Source organism: Oncorhynchus mykiss, chromosome 3, assembly GCF_013265735.2.
Source record: "Oncorhynchus mykiss isolate Arlee chromosome 3, USDA_OmykA_1.1, whole genome shotgun sequence".
Lineage (NCBI taxonomy): Eukaryota > Metazoa > Chordata > Actinopteri > Salmoniformes > Salmonidae > Oncorhynchus > Oncorhynchus mykiss.
In genome coordinates, this window is record NC_048567.1 from 26,622,505 (window position 1) to 26,637,704 (window position 15,200).

Sequence of the window (15,200 nt, forward strand, 5' to 3'; positions counted from 1 at the left end):
ATGATAGACCCAATGAACTTCCGTGAGGTTGAATGTAAAAGGTGACTTTAAACAAATTCATAAAACGTTGTTTTATTATTTAATAGTGTGCAAAGTTAGACAATAGAAAATGTGAGTTTCTGTATTTCATTAGAAAAGATTTGTCTTTTAATGATACATTTCCATGGGTTTATCATTAAAGCTACCACACATTGCTTATGTCTCAATCTGGCTTTAACGCATGCATGGAGTAACCTACTTTAGTTTGTCTATCACCATAATATGTTCAGAAAATCGAAACTTTCTTTGGCCTTTTATGTCAAAATAAATTCAAATAAATAAATAGCCCAGCTGAGATGATCCCAAGCCCTTTACAAGGCACAGCATTAATAGCCTTCTAGTATGCCTAGATTTAGTATGCATTTTCTGTCTTATACATTTTAATGTTTCCTCATTTGTGGAAAGAAATAACGAAATATATTTGAACTGTCCCTTCAGTCCACTGAACAATGTTTAGGCCCATTTTTATTTATTAAGATAATCTATGAGACATTTTGATTAAGGTTATAGCATTGTTCAGCTTTGTAATATTCTGGAGTTTTTCATTGTGTCATTCAGTTGGTAAACCAGTTGACTTGATGATGGACTCTTCATCATTAGGTCGGCCAGGAGGTTGTGTAACTCGAAACCCCTTGTGTCCTTGTTTGGAGACGGGGGGTCCCAATCACGACTCGTGTGTCTCCCACACCGTGCACGACTTGGCAGCTCACTTTTCCAGATGTATTTTTTCTCTGCTGGGGAAAATTGCGGTGTTTGTTTATACAAGGCGCTTGTGTGGGCCTTATCTGCTCAGGCCACTCACACCGTGATTTCAGAGCTTCAGCATGTAGTTTACGGGCTATTGTTCTGTCGACTGGCTTCTAAAGATATGCTCATGGCCTCCCACCTCATTATAAGCAACTTGCAAGTTCTGATTTTTAAAACACCCTATCTGTCCTCCGCCCTGGCTGGCATGGGTTTATGCTTAGTCGATGTTGCCAAGCATAGAAAAAGGTAATGATTTCCATTAATTTTGTTTAATGACTAAGTCAATAGCCAATTGATAGGCATACAGGCGTTTTGGTGTAGCCTATTAGGTCGCTATTGACCTAATTGGGGGAAAACATTTTCTCAGTACATTGGCTAGTTTTATATTGGCCTAATTTAAATAAAATAATTTGTAGATCAAGTTGTATTCCGATAAAATATATCTATGAATATACTAATAAACTCTCCATACATTATATGATCATGAATGGGTTGTCAATTTATCATGGGAGTAAGATAGCCAATTGGGCATGCAATGTTAATTAGATGTTGGGCGATCAATTGACCATTTTATGATACATTTTTGTGAATGGGTGTGTGTCTGGCTGCCAAATCTGTGTTCGTGAGTCGTGGCTGACGTCACGGCCAGTTAAACAGCAGTTTTTTGGGACCGGGGAGTCACGAAGCAAGAGGACACATTCCTTTGCACCGGGGAGCAGGCACGCCCCTCAAAGCTCCGCTGCTTTATAACGGGACTGGGCCGGGCAGAGGGAGACAACACAACTGTAACTCTGAACTCCAAGTGGAAGCAACTGTTCCCGTCAAATACGTACTGGGATACCATCCTGAAATCCAACGAGAGAAACATAGATACCAGAGACTCTAAAATAAAGGTAGGATTTTGCCTCTTGCGAATTTAAGTTAATGTGTGCAGCCTGCTAGAACACTTAAAATGATTAAGAATGCAATATATATTTACATTTTCAGAGACCATTTTAAAGAAATCCAATTATACAAAGATGTAAAATTGTATGAAAAAGATGTTCCACAATAAAATGGGCATGACATATGTATTCCACTTTTTCCACACAGATGGATATGTACCAAGCTGGATATTATATGGAAGATTTCAGGACACAGGAAGTCCCTGCTGGTTTGGACTTTGCATCATATGGTATGTCATGTTCTCATTGGATAACTTATTGATAAACACTGATCAATGCATCAGTTCAGATTGAACTACACCCCAAACCAAATAACTGCCACCAACGCCACTAGTATTATGATTAATCATCAACTTTATTATTTATCATTGTACACTCTGAAAATAACTTTCAGAGTGTCCACATGTTTCTATGATAAGATTTTGAGCTATGTTTCCTGTAGCTTTGTGTAGTAGTTGAAGGACAACGGAAATGTTTTTTGCATAGTTAGTATCTCATCAGCCCTGTCAGAAACTCAAAGTGAGACCTTGACATCTGCTTCTTCTACCCAACCGAGGGCTGTGTCAGGAAAAGGGGTGCTGGGGTGTGTGTCCATGCACTGTTTGTAGGAATGTTAGTCTGACTGAGGGAGGTAGAGCGAGATGGGGTGGTCGGGTTAAAGACCCTCCCGCTCTCTTTCCCTAATCCTTTCCTCCAGACTTCCTTCTCCAACAGATTTAGAGCCCCTCTCCTCCCCCTTCATCACTACTCTGTCACGCTCCCTCCACTGGCGTTTCCTCCTCTTTCCCTCTGTTTCCCTTTCTCCCTCCATTCAACTACAATGGGTCTGGTTGAGATTTTGTTCTGGGTGCCTCAGAATACTTGTTAAATAGATCTTTTGATGTGTTATTGTTACTATTATTAAACGTAAATAAGAATAATGAGTAATAGTAGTAGACCATAACATTATTATTGCTTCAAGAATAGCAGTTAGACAGTTTTTAGAGATAAGCTTGTAACCCCTTCATAACTTATTACATTCTAAACCAATTCTATTTCTATTCCATTTTGAGTTCTGTTTAGATCTTTATGCCTTTTGACTCATCCCGATCCTTCTCTTCTATCTCCGTGACCTCCAGACTACAGTGATGAAGACCTGTCTTTTCTATTGGACAGTAAAGGACCAGGGCAGCAGCAACAGTATCCAGAGAGTTATGGAGAGCTGCAGAAGAATCCATGTCCGTACGACAGCAAAGGTACGCATATGAAGACTCTTCTAGAGGCTGTTATTTGACCACTCTGATAAGCATTCTGGGGGAAAAATCACAAGATAGTCAATGGTCACTGACAGGCCTAACTTCCAATGTTGCTCACGTGTTTTATTGTTGACGTCTTTCATTCTTCTTTTTTTTCAGTAACCTCCAGTGACTCTGTCCTGTTCAACCTGGATTCATACCCAGAGTTTAACTGTTGGGCATCATACCCAAGTGGTGAGTGTCAGTCCCCTGTTCTCCAATCCATATGTTTCTATCATTTTGAGAATGATTCTATTATCAACACCTGTTGTAGTATTAGAAATGAATGAATATTGATCATGATTGTTCATTCCTTTTTCTCTCTCTATCCATTACTAGATGGGCTGACTTTGGACCAGTCTCAAGCGGGGTTCCAGGATTCCACCCAGACGTATCACAGCCTTGTGCCCCTGTGTTCTCCAGCCCAGAGTGGACAGTTCAGCCCGGGCATGGAGGATGCTAGCACCAGCAACTCCTTCCTCCCTGGAAAAGGAACGAGCCACGGCGGGTCCCCCAGCACTGTCAGCCTGGACCACCTCAGTAAGAAAGACCACACATTTGAGACATAATGCAAAAAAAAATGAAATTAACCAATGCATGACCATTAGGCCTATTTGTGTTCAGAAACATATTGGCAGTTGTTGTTTTTTTTGTAGGCTGTGTAATGTCTAATTCAAATCATTTTTCAAGCTGTCTGTTATTACCAGCTCTTCTTGGTTTATTTAACTTGTAAAAATAACCACACAGAAAAATCCATAGGCTATGATTACATGAATAATATATGCAATGTCTAACTCCTCCTCTTCCATAGGTGAAGCTGAACAAAGCTACACCCGTCACTCAGGTGAACAACTGTACGACTCAGAAGCACAGAAGAAGTCACCCTCCTTCTGGCCAGACTACCCCTCTTCCAGCTACAGCGCATCCCTGCTGCCCCCTCACCACCCTCCATCTTGTTCCTCAACCCCTGGACCACAGCAGCCTTCAGAGCAATACTGCCCCCGTGTGGCCAAACGCAAAAGTACACACTCCCAAAGACACGAGAGGGAAAGAGGACAAGTGATGGGAATGTCAGTTTATCCAGGTGAGACTAGTCTCTTATCATGACTTATCATTACTACTGTTATACAAGTGTGAGCGTGGGTAGTGTGTGTCGGTAGTGTGTGAGCCTGATTGTGGGTTTGCTCGAGAATGTGCTTTTGTCATTACTGTGTCTTCTTTTAAATTGAAACAAATTCATAGTATATCTTAAGAGTAGCAGGCAAAAACAACTTTTTTGTTTGCAGTCTAGGGCTAAAGATAATACAATTCTGATTTTTTTCATATGCATTTTCTCTCTATTTAGGATCAGGGCCCATCCAATTGTGGCAATTCTTACTGGAGCTGCTTCTAGACTCCGCCTGCTGTACCTTCATCTGCTGGACAGGAGACGGTTGGGAGTTCAAGATGTCCGACCCAGCAGAGGTGAGTTTCTCTACTGATTGTGAGATTTTAACCACTCGCACGAGGAGTTGGAAACCAGCATAGGATTGAGCAATGGGAATATGCTATCATGTGTTTGTGGTTATTTTTTAACAATCACCCCCTTTGTGTTTCATCCAGGTGGCCAAGCGCTGGGGCCAGTGTAAGAACAAGCCCAAGATGAACTACGAGAAGCTGAGCCGTGGCCTGCGCTATTACTACCACAAGAACATCATCCACAAAACGACGGGCAAGCGCTACGTCTACCGCTTCGTCTTGGACGTGCAGGGGATGCTGGGAAAGACGGCACAGGAGGTCCTGGCCAGCCTGAACATTTTACCCACGGGGACAGAGTCCTCCTGGCAAGGCCAGGGGGCACCAGTATCATCACCCGTGTCCAGCGAAGCATGGGCGTCGCAGTAGAAGGAGTGTACCAGCAGCACTGGTTCTCATTGGTGCTATTGTCTCTTGATAGTGTTATGGCTACATCACTAGAAATGTGCTATGTAGAACAAGCATGCCTCTTTGACATGTAGAAAAGGAATAACATCGGCTCTATTTATGGGATTTCTATCTGCAACATTAGACAATGTTCGGTGTAACACTTTTATTACCAAGTGATACAGTAGTAGCCATAGCTGTGGGAAGTAGGCGTGTTGAGGTTGCTGCAGCACTACTAAAAAGTATGTAGTAGCCTTCAATTTGATTTGGTTTTAGTGTATGACTTACCTCCTATTAACATCAGCAGAGTAAGAGCTCAATGAAACGGTAAGCCCAGCTGTCTCCAATACTGATGTTCTTTATGGTAATGACATGGTTAGTATTGAACAATCCTCCTCCATCCTCAAGTACTTCTTGCCCCCTCTAAAATAATGGGTGCATGACACCCCTGCTTAGCACCCATGCTGTTGAACAATGTTTGACAATAACTTTGACTGTGAGGATCTGTCTATTTTTATACTCTTACATATCTACCTCTTTTATTGCTGACAAAATAAAGCTAAGAGGGACAATGCTTGTTCTGTTGAATATAATGTGTGATTTACATGATTTAGGGAACAATGTTGTTTGTAAAATGATTGTAAATAAACTGTACATAACTTGAAAATACTATTTACATTTTCTGTATTATTTCGAAAGGTATAAAACTAAAATGAGCAGGCAAAAATATATACAAATAATATAATAGATTTGTTAAGATAAATTCGATATTACATTTTTGTAAAAATGGAATGGATTAGGCTGTTTTGTTTCTGCTGGAGTCTGCTGATGGACCTCCCCTCGGCCTATGACGTGTGACGGTGCGAATTGTACAGTATCTTGAAGATAATACAGTCAGTAGCCTATTAGACAACAGAATAGAAGGCACGTAGCCTAATGTTAGAAAACCTTGTTTAAATTACAGTTTGGCATAAAAAATGTCGAAAACCGTTGGCGATATATTAATTGGAGTCCTGGATGACTTGGGAGAGGCTGAATTGAAGAAGTTCAGACGTAAGCTCTGTGACCGCAAGCAGGAGCCAAAAGTTCGCAGGGGCATTGTTGAGAAAGCTGACCCAGTGGACTTGGTAGACATTCTGACCCGTACCTTCACTGAAGACGGGGCTGTGAATGTGGCTATAGAGGTCTTGGCTGCAATTAACTGCCAAGATGTCGCAAAGGAACTGATGGAATTCAAGAAATGTAAGTCGAATAAAGTAGGAGGCACGTCCATTGGACATTTACAAATATTTAATTTCATATCTTTGAAAGGTTTAAAAACACTTCAGTTAACCCAAAAGTAGGCTAGAACAAAACTTGATTTGATCTAGGGCCTAAATAAATTACATTGAAATGTCCATAACGTAGGGAAGGAAAACTATAAGGAAGTTGACAGTTTTACTTTCACTTATGCGAGCATTCTATTTTGCTCTTCTGACCAGAATGATAGCGTACAGTAGTATATATTAATTTTCAACTAAAAGTAGGCCTAATACATTCTGCAATAAACACATTTAGATTGCTTGCTGATTTATCTTTAGGCCCTACTATTCAATATTTTTATTCGATTGGTGGCGTCTCATGAAGTCTATTTTACAGCTCCGGGATCTTGCGTAACATCTGGTGATAGAATGGAAAGTGCAACTGGACCAACGAAGATGAACCAAGGTAAGCACTAAACCAGGTGTTATATAGCCTAATGTCTCAAATAGGATGACGTTATTAAAATGTACACTACCGTTCAAAAGTTTGGGGTCACTTATAAATGGGCCTCTGTACTCCGATGCATTCCATTACAAATCAGCAGTTTCAAGCTACAATAATCAGTTACAACATTAACAATGTCTACACTGTATTTATGATCAATTTATTGTTATTTTAATGGACAATCAATTTGCTTTCCTTTCATAAACAAGGACATTTCTAAGTGACCCCAAACTTTTGAACGGTAGCGTATGTTTACTGTAATTAGTGATGGTTTATGGGGAAACATTCAATACCCAAAGTATTTATCTTGATGAACAATCACAAAAGTCCTTCCTTTTAATTTCTTCTCCAACATTCTGTAGGTGCTACTGCTGCCCTCTAGGATCTTCAACAGACTTTTTTCACTCCCCATAGCCTATTTAATCCTGAATGAATTAGAAAAAGTGCCTCACGCCTATCCTCGACATACACACGCAACATTAACATCACTGCCAAAAGTCCCAAGCCATGTCCTGTCTCTACCTCAGATAAACACTTTGTGGACCATCACCGGACGGCCCTGATCGACAGAGTGAGCCAGGTGGAACCCCTACTGGATAGACTCCTGGAGAGGGGAATCATCACCCAAAACGCCTACAGTGACGTGAAGGCTAACAGAACCACCCAGAACAGGATGAGGGAGCTCTACGATGGCCCTCTGAAAGCATGTGGGCCCAAAGGCAAAGATATATTCTTAGATATCCTGATGGAGATGGAGCCATTCCTAATCAGTGACCTGAAGGGGGAATAATGGAGATAGGGGCCATTCACATTTTTTTTTTAAGGCAAGCGACAAAAATGTGATGATAATAATGCCCTCTGTTTTACAGTACATTCTTAAATTGGAAAAATGAATTGTCTCCAAAGTTTGCAATAAATTAATACATTTTATATTGGCCTCTGTTTTTTTCTTTTCATTAGCATATACTGTGTGGTGAATTATGATCATCCAGCTTTTTAAAAAACTCAACAATAGAAAACATACGAATACATGTAGTAACATAGTGTTATGCAACCTATACAAATTAGTGAACAATTATTTGTTTCTTGAACATAAACAAGCATACGGCCATTTGAATGTAAACGTCTGCTTAACGTAAGAGAGCCATTGACAGCCTGGTCCTAGATCTGTTTGTTCTGTCTGGTCAATTAGTTGCTATTCTTTGCATAAGGAGCGGCAAGGACTGGCATGATGACGGCACAAACAGACTGGTAACCAGGAGTGTATTTTTTAGTCTCATTAGAGTTTCCATTGGACACATTCAGGTAGGTCCCTCCGTTTCGTTCTTTCTGCTTTGTTTGCATCAGTCTTCTGTTTGGTTTCTTTTGGTTGCTAGCTAGTGATTACAGGCTAACATCCATATATGGCTGTCTGTAAACGTAAACGTAAACGGCATAATGCCGCGTTCATGTGCTAGTTGGAAAAAGGAAACTGCATTTTCGACTTACGAACAGGTTGAGCTAGTCTGAACTAGGAAATTGACATTTCCGACTTCCTTGCTGGTTGTAGTTATACACGTGCTGCATTCAACAAGTTAGCAAGTCGGAAATGCCGTTTCCTAGTTCCGACCAACACACAAACGCAGCATTAGCCAGTTTTTAAACGTTCCAAGTCGTAAATGCCGTTTCCCAGTTCCGACCAACACATGAACGCGGCATTAGCCTGTTTTTAAACGTTCCAATGAATTCTGCCTTTAGTTGCATGTACAACACATTCACCGTGTCTTTTTTCTTTTTGGGGAGGACACATTGTTTGAATGTTAAATGACGAGACAGAGGCTTTGTTGCGAGTAACCAGTCTTGTTCAGGTACTTTCTATTGTATGTAAAGAATCCAAACAGTATATCTCTCCACAATAGTGTAAAATCTTCATAAATGTGTTCAATTATAAACCTACTGATGTCTTCCCACAGTTTTCTTACATGCATACAATGCCAAAAAAAATGCACAACTGTTTCTGGGTGGTCATTACAAAAGGAGCAATTTGAGTTGATGTTTTCCTTAAACTTCTTCATATAGTGGTTGGCAGGATAATATTTATGAATAATTTTAAAGGAAACTTCCTTAATTTTGTTAACAAGTAGGTGTGTGGCAACATCCAAACTTTTTTCCAACAGATATTATCAATAAATCCATTCCAATAAGGCATGACATAAGGTATAGATACAACATCCTGCTGAAACAAGGATCGTATCGCTCTGTTGTTGAATGGACCAAAAGAGAAACAAATCTTTCCTACTGATGGGTCAACAGGGTCAACAGAAGGTAGGCTCTGAGGGTCAGGTCTTGACACGTTCCTGAATAACATAACAACACCTGAGGGAATGGCATCTAAAACAATTGCAAAATCTTTAGGTGTTACAGGAATCATTTTTATGTAATTCATTTCATTATTCTTTTGGCCAAATTTCATATACACAAATGTAAATTTACAAACAGAAAATCACATTTTCGTACCCTACAAAAAGAAATTGAACTGTATTTTAAGACAGTTAAATGCTCTACTAACAAAAAAGCTGTTAGAATTGTAAGTATATGCATGTCCCTTAAGGTCCTTGTGTAATTGTAATGTGATATTGTACCCCCTAGCTCGATTGTCTATTATTTGTAATCTATGTATGCTTGTGTTCCCTCATGTGCTTTATGCATTGATTTGAAATTAATAAAAAAAATAAACAGTCTTGTTCAGGTACGTCACAATCACATCCGGGTATCTCAAGCACACCGGTATAACACATGAGTTGCAGTAATGAACATTTACCAACAGATGGCATCACTGTGCCATCTGACACCCATAACACACATCATCTGTTTAAAAATGCAGGCCACTTGCACAAAATGTCATTTTAGTAGGCTTGTGTGACAATGCTTTGTTTAAACAAAACAAATTAATATTGAACAGTCAACTCAATGTATTAGAAATAAAACGTAATAAAACAAAATCAATAGACCATGCTGCTAGCATATTCAAAAGCCACATTTGTTCACATTAGGTTTGTCTTCAGTGTCTATCTGTAGTTTAAAAAAACACAGGATTTGACAAAAACGTCCACTCCCTGCATTCATTGGGAGAGTTAGCTAACAGCACCAAACAAGCATGTCCGACCCGTTCTTATTATACCTAGGTGATCCGACCTGATTGTCGTCTGGCGCTGAACCTAGTGTGAAATAATACTGTCTGAAACGAATGAGAAGGGTTTGCATAAATTCGAATCTGGTATCAAGATAAATATAACAATGAGTCACCGATTTTATACTATGTATTTTTTATTAGCTAAGTAATAAATGGCAAATGCAACTTTCGTATATACGGGCTCAATGTAAATGCCACGCAGGGCAGAACAGAGAACTGACAAGATGTATGTAAACAGTGTTCTTATACTGTGATAGACATTGTCCCAACCCGTCTGTTGGCCTATCACAGTAGAGGCTGGGCGTGGTTTAAACTTGCCCAGCCTATCGCAGGCGCTCAGGCGGGTCCCCACCTCTTGGCGCTTCTTTGAGTCCTCCCTCCGTCGATGTATAGATTCTTACTGTTCTGGTATCACCACCTAGTTATAACAGTTGCTCAGTTCCTGCTATTGTGTTGTTCAGTATTTTTCCATTTCAGTTAAACCTCGTGATGACCACCCCTCCCTATCACAACTTTGTAAGATACAGCAAGTCACACCATGTGCTCAATATTGTTACATACAAACACAAGGACAAAGCATCTGCTGGGCTGTTATCTACAGTTTTGCAACATGCAGGTCACACCATGTTACTCAGTTCTTGTCACACACAAACAGGCAAGTAGCAAGCAGTTGTTTAATCTCATAATGATGCTCCAGTGCACAAATGCAGACACCTCACACAACCAACATCAGATAATATTTAATCATATACAGTGCCTTGCGAAAGTATTCGGCCCCCTTGAACTTTGCGACATTTTGCCACATTTCAAGCTTCAAACATAAAGATATAAAACTGTATTTTTTTGTGAAGAATCAACAACAAGAGGGACACAATCATGAAGTGGAACGACATTTATTGGATATTTCAAACTTTTTTAACAAATCAAAAACTGAAAAATTGGGCGTGCAAAATTATTCAGCCCCTTTACTTTCAGTGCAGCAAACTCTCTCCAGAAGTTCAGTGAGGATCTCTGAATGATCCAATGTTGACCTAAATGACTAATTATGATAAATACAATCCACCTGTGTGTAATCAAGTCTCCGTATAAATGCACCTGCACTGTGATAGTCTCAGAGGTCCGTTAAAAGCGCAGAGAGCATCATGAAGAACAAGGAACACACCAGGCAGGTCCGAGATACTGTTGTGAAGAAGTTTAAAGCTGGATTTGGATACAAAAAGATTTCCCAAGCTTTAAACATCCCAAGGAGCACTGTGCAAGCGATAATATTGAAATAGAAGGAGTATCAGACCACTGCAAATCTACCAAGACCTGGCCGTCCCTCTAAACTTTCAGCTCATACAAGGAGAAGACTGATCAGAGATGCAGCCAAGAGGCCCATGATCACTCTGGATGAACTGCAGAGATCTACAGCTGAGGTGGGAGACTCTGTCCATAGGACAACAATCAGTCGTATATTGCACAAATCTGGCCTTTATGGAAGAGTGGCAAGAAGAAAGCCATTTCTTAAAGATATCCATAAAAAGTGTTGTTTAAAGTTTGCCACAAGCTACCTGGGAGACACACCAAACATGTGGAAGAAGGTGCTCTGGTCAGATGAAACCAAAATTGAACTTTTTGGCAACAATGCAAAACGTTATGTTTGGCGTAAAAGCAACACAGCTGAACACACCATCCCCACTGCCAAACATGGTGGTGGCAGCACGCCCAATTTTTCAGTTTTTGATTTGTTAAAAAAGTTTGAAATATCCAATAAATGTCGTTCCACTTCATGATTGTGTCCCACTTGTTGTTGATTCTTCACAAAAAAATAGTTTTATATCTTTATGTTTGAAGCCTGAAATGTGGCAAAAGGTCGCAAAGTTCAAGGGGGCTGAATACTTTCGCAGGGCACTGTATATATGCTAATGGCTATAATGTAAAATACAGAATCCAACATTAGCTAGATACTTTGTTTACCCAAAACTCACAAAGAACGATGCAGTTAGTCGTGGAGTTCAGCACGATTTAGCTTCTAGCTACCGGGGTAATAAAGATGACAGCTAGCTACTGGTGTTCTTTCATAATACGGGCAGTTACTGTAGTCACCGATTACATGTCTTTGAGGTTACATGCTGTATCTTTAATGCATGTGACAGTACGTGTCAAATGAAGAAGTGCATATCAGTAGTCCACCATCAAATAGTGGACTACTACCAGCATGGGTACCACCGATCTGTTTATAATATCATTCCACTCTTTACCAATCCCTGGCAATGGCATGGAGTACAAGGAGGGGCATGTTAGCAAAAGTGGTTCTGGATTTCAGGCTAGACCGCTACCAACAAAATGTAAACAATGGATCAAAAGCATCCTGTGACCTTTTCAAATGCATGTTTTACATCCCCATGCTAACAATTAAGTGTGGGAACAAGTACAACAGGCATAATCGTGTTTCTTGTCACTGTTGGGTAGGTGTGTGCCTCTGTATGTCACCAGCAGAGATGAGTTACGCCATACAGCTGTTGATTTACGGTGGGGATTAATGCTGCTCCCCCTGGCCCGCCCGGTTCCTTCTCCACAAACTGAGTTCTGGTCCCTGTGTGAGCTGCAGCCTTCGGGAGAGCTACCAGCTGCTACAGCTTGAGCTTCTGGATGAGGGTGAGAGTAGCCCTGCGCAGGTTGCTGCGGCAGACAAGGTACTGTTTGCGCGGGTAGAGGAAGCATACGGCGCCCTGCTGGTGCACCAGTCCCGGCTTCAGAGCTGTGGGGGTTTGGTGGAAGATGAGGAGAAGGTGAAAGACGTGGCTCCTCAGCACTGCCACGACCTGAGCTATGAGGGCGTGGGCTCAGGGACGCCTAGCCAGCGCGAACGCCAAAACCAGCAGTTCGGAGTGGATTAGGGAGTGAGGCAGGTCCTCGACTACCTCCAGAAGGAGCTTGAGACGGCGGCTGCAGCCGAGGGGGCGCTGGTGGAATGGGACACCCGCCAGCTCAGCCGGCAGATCAAGGTCACGCAGGCAGTGGAGAGGCTGGTGGAAGACCTCATTCAGGAACCCATGTCCCGGGGAGACTTCCGCAACCTGAGTGGCGCCGGGAAGCCCCTCAACAAGTTTGAGCACAACCAGTACGACGACCTAATTACCCTCAACCGCATCCTCATCGACAACGGCTACCAGTCACCCTGGATTGTCATGCAGCGTGACATCAGAGAGGACATTGCTCAGATCCGAGATAGACTGCTGTAGCGCTGGGCGCGGCTCACCGACCCCATGGGTCCCAGGGAGCATGCCCAGTTTCAGCAACTATGTGGGGCGGTGGCGGAGGACCTTAAGAAACCCAAGTTAGACGTTGGATAACTTCAACCGGATTGCGCCCATGCTTACCATGCAAATGGTACACTTCAGTTTGGAGCACGAGATCGACCGCGCAGAGAAAGCAGCCATTCAAGGCAGACAGGAGAGGAAGAGGGAAAGAGTGAGGGAGTGGGAGAAGCAGAGAAGAGAAAGAGAAGGGAGCGAGAGAAGATAAGATTAAAACACATCAACACTCTTAGCAAGGTGGCCTGCTGGCATGGATGCAGCATTTACTCAAATGAACAACGGACCATGAAGGCAAAATTAGATAAAAAATGATATTTCAAATCAAACTTTTATCTATAATCCATTTACACAGGTGGCAACACACTTTGAAGAGGATAAGACGGAGGTGGTGAATCATTTGTCTATTATGTCATTTGGAGTGTTTTTGCTACATTGGGTTGATTACAGTAGCGTGTTATAACACACAGAAAACTAGAACCAGCCACTACTACAACACGGTTACGTGACCTTACTGTAACTCAACTGTGCTTTACATTAATGCTACACCGTGTCAGTGTCTGGACCTGAGGACACAATGGTAATGGTATTAGACTACAATAATCCATTTAATGAAATACTTTTTGTCTACGTTTATAAGCTAAGTGATTCTAATTACATTGATTGGCTTCTTTGCTGAATGAAGGAATGAAAGCATAGAATACTCGATGTTCCTTATGAATGAGCAGTTGACTGAAACTACGTACTCAAATACAGGGAAACAGAAACCTCTGAAGATTTTTTCGTAGACTTACAGTCAGATGAAAAAATATGGAAATAGGAGGTAAGCTTTCGGGTCAGTCGACCTTCATCAGAGTCGATTGACCGAATGCTAAGCTACTATGAGTGGAAGTGTTCGGTGACTTTTTCCAGTTTTGCATTTTGCCTCCCGCAACTTCACTAGTCGATTATGGGTGTGCGGTAGATTCTGCCTATGATTGCATTGCAATTAAAAGAGGTACTGTAACTCAATCTCTTTCTCACTTGTCGTCGTGACTATAATATGTTATATTAGGATTGAGAACATCAACACTATTATCTCCTCACGATCCATCCCAATCTATCCTGGGAGCTGCTCCAATGCAGCAGGGTTGAAGATGACCATGGGGTTCTTCCCGTTGTCTCCAATACGTGTGTCTGCCCCGTGCAGTGCCTGTGTAACGGCCCGTGGGAGGGTGAGTCCTTTGGTCCAGTCGTGGGCAATGTACTGGTGATACGGATTGTGGGAGCTCTCTAGCTTCTTGGAGCGGATGTAGCTCAGCATGATACCAAACGTGAAGAAACTAAACATACCTACCATCAGTAGAATGTACACAAATCCCTGAGTTTGAGCCTTAGGCATAGCTCCGCCCACTGGGAGAATGGCCTGCTGGGTAGTGTAGTTCTGAGAGAGTACTAGGATCGGTAAACCTGTGCCATTCAGACATTGCTGTAGGAAGGATAGCAGGAGAGTCTGCAGCTCTGTGCCGTTTAAGTGCAGCATTGCTGACCTCTGCTGTGGAAGGGTACTGCTGCTCTGTCAACTGATAAGGGAGGAGGAGAGTCTTGGTCAGTACACTCGCCCAATGAGGCACACACAAAAACACACATTGCAGAAAGTCTAACACAGACACACCACAGCCAATTCGACATGAACACACACACGAATGCTGTGGACCTCAATTCTCTGTTCTCTTGCTGTAGATCAATGTAATTTTAGCTTTAGTTGCTCGTATGGCTTCTGCTTCAGTTTCTGTTGATCTGCCTGAGAGAACTTGGTGTTACACATCTGAGACACAAGTGTAGGACAAATTAGCAATCATAGAAGAAATGTAAAATGAAGAGTGCAAATACCTTTGGAAGCTCAAGCTATTGTTGCTCACAAAGGCGCCAGTAGAAGATGATGATGATGGTGACCTTTTAAATAGAGTACTCCGTTGATTGAGGTCTTCATATCCCATAAGAGTATAAACTGTAAGGTAATCTGGTTCCACCTACTCTTCCTCTCCAAGACTTCTCTCTCTCTCGCTCTCTCTCCCTCTTACACACATACACACAC

The 15,200-nt window shown here is 41.7% G+C and overlaps 3 protein-coding genes and 1 pseudogene across 3 annotated transcripts; 3 read left to right on the forward strand and 1 right to left on the reverse strand.

Moving 5' to 3' along the window:
• The first annotated feature begins 156 nt into the window (after window positions 1-156).
• LOC110516250 (protein C-ets-1) lies at window positions 157-5,578 on the forward strand. The gene is made up of 8 exons (XM_021594774.2): window positions 157-1,679; window positions 1,879-1,960; window positions 2,849-2,965; window positions 3,125-3,199; window positions 3,344-3,544; window positions 3,816-4,088; window positions 4,350-4,468; window positions 4,607-5,578. The coding sequence occupies exons 2-8, from the start codon at window positions 1,879-1,881 to the stop codon at window positions 4,886-4,888; spliced, it is 1,149 nt and encodes a 382-aa protein (XP_021450449.2). The 5' UTR covers window positions 157-1,679; the 3' UTR covers window positions 4,889-5,578.
• Window positions 5,579-5,735: 157 nt separating this feature from the next.
• On the forward strand, window positions 5,736-7,582 carry LOC110516260 (apoptosis-associated speck-like protein containing a CARD). The gene is made up of 3 exons (XM_021594781.2): window positions 5,736-6,148; window positions 6,545-6,613; window positions 7,180-7,582. Exons 1-3 carry the CDS (start codon window positions 5,884-5,886, stop codon window positions 7,440-7,442), a joined length of 597 nt encoding a protein of 198 aa, XP_021450456.1. The 5' UTR covers window positions 5,736-5,883; the 3' UTR covers window positions 7,443-7,582.
• A 4,220-nt stretch (window positions 7,583-11,802) lies between these two features.
• Window positions 11,803-14,134, forward strand: LOC110503991 (annotated as a pseudogene).
• Window positions 14,135-14,222: 88 nt separating this feature from the next.
• Window positions 14,223-14,645, reverse strand: LOC110505173 (potassium voltage-gated channel subfamily E member 1). The gene has a single exon (XM_021584202.2). It carries the CDS (start codon window positions 14,643-14,645, stop codon window positions 14,223-14,225), a length of 423 nt encoding a protein of 140 aa, XP_021439877.1.
• Window positions 14,646-15,200: the final 555 nt, after the last annotated feature.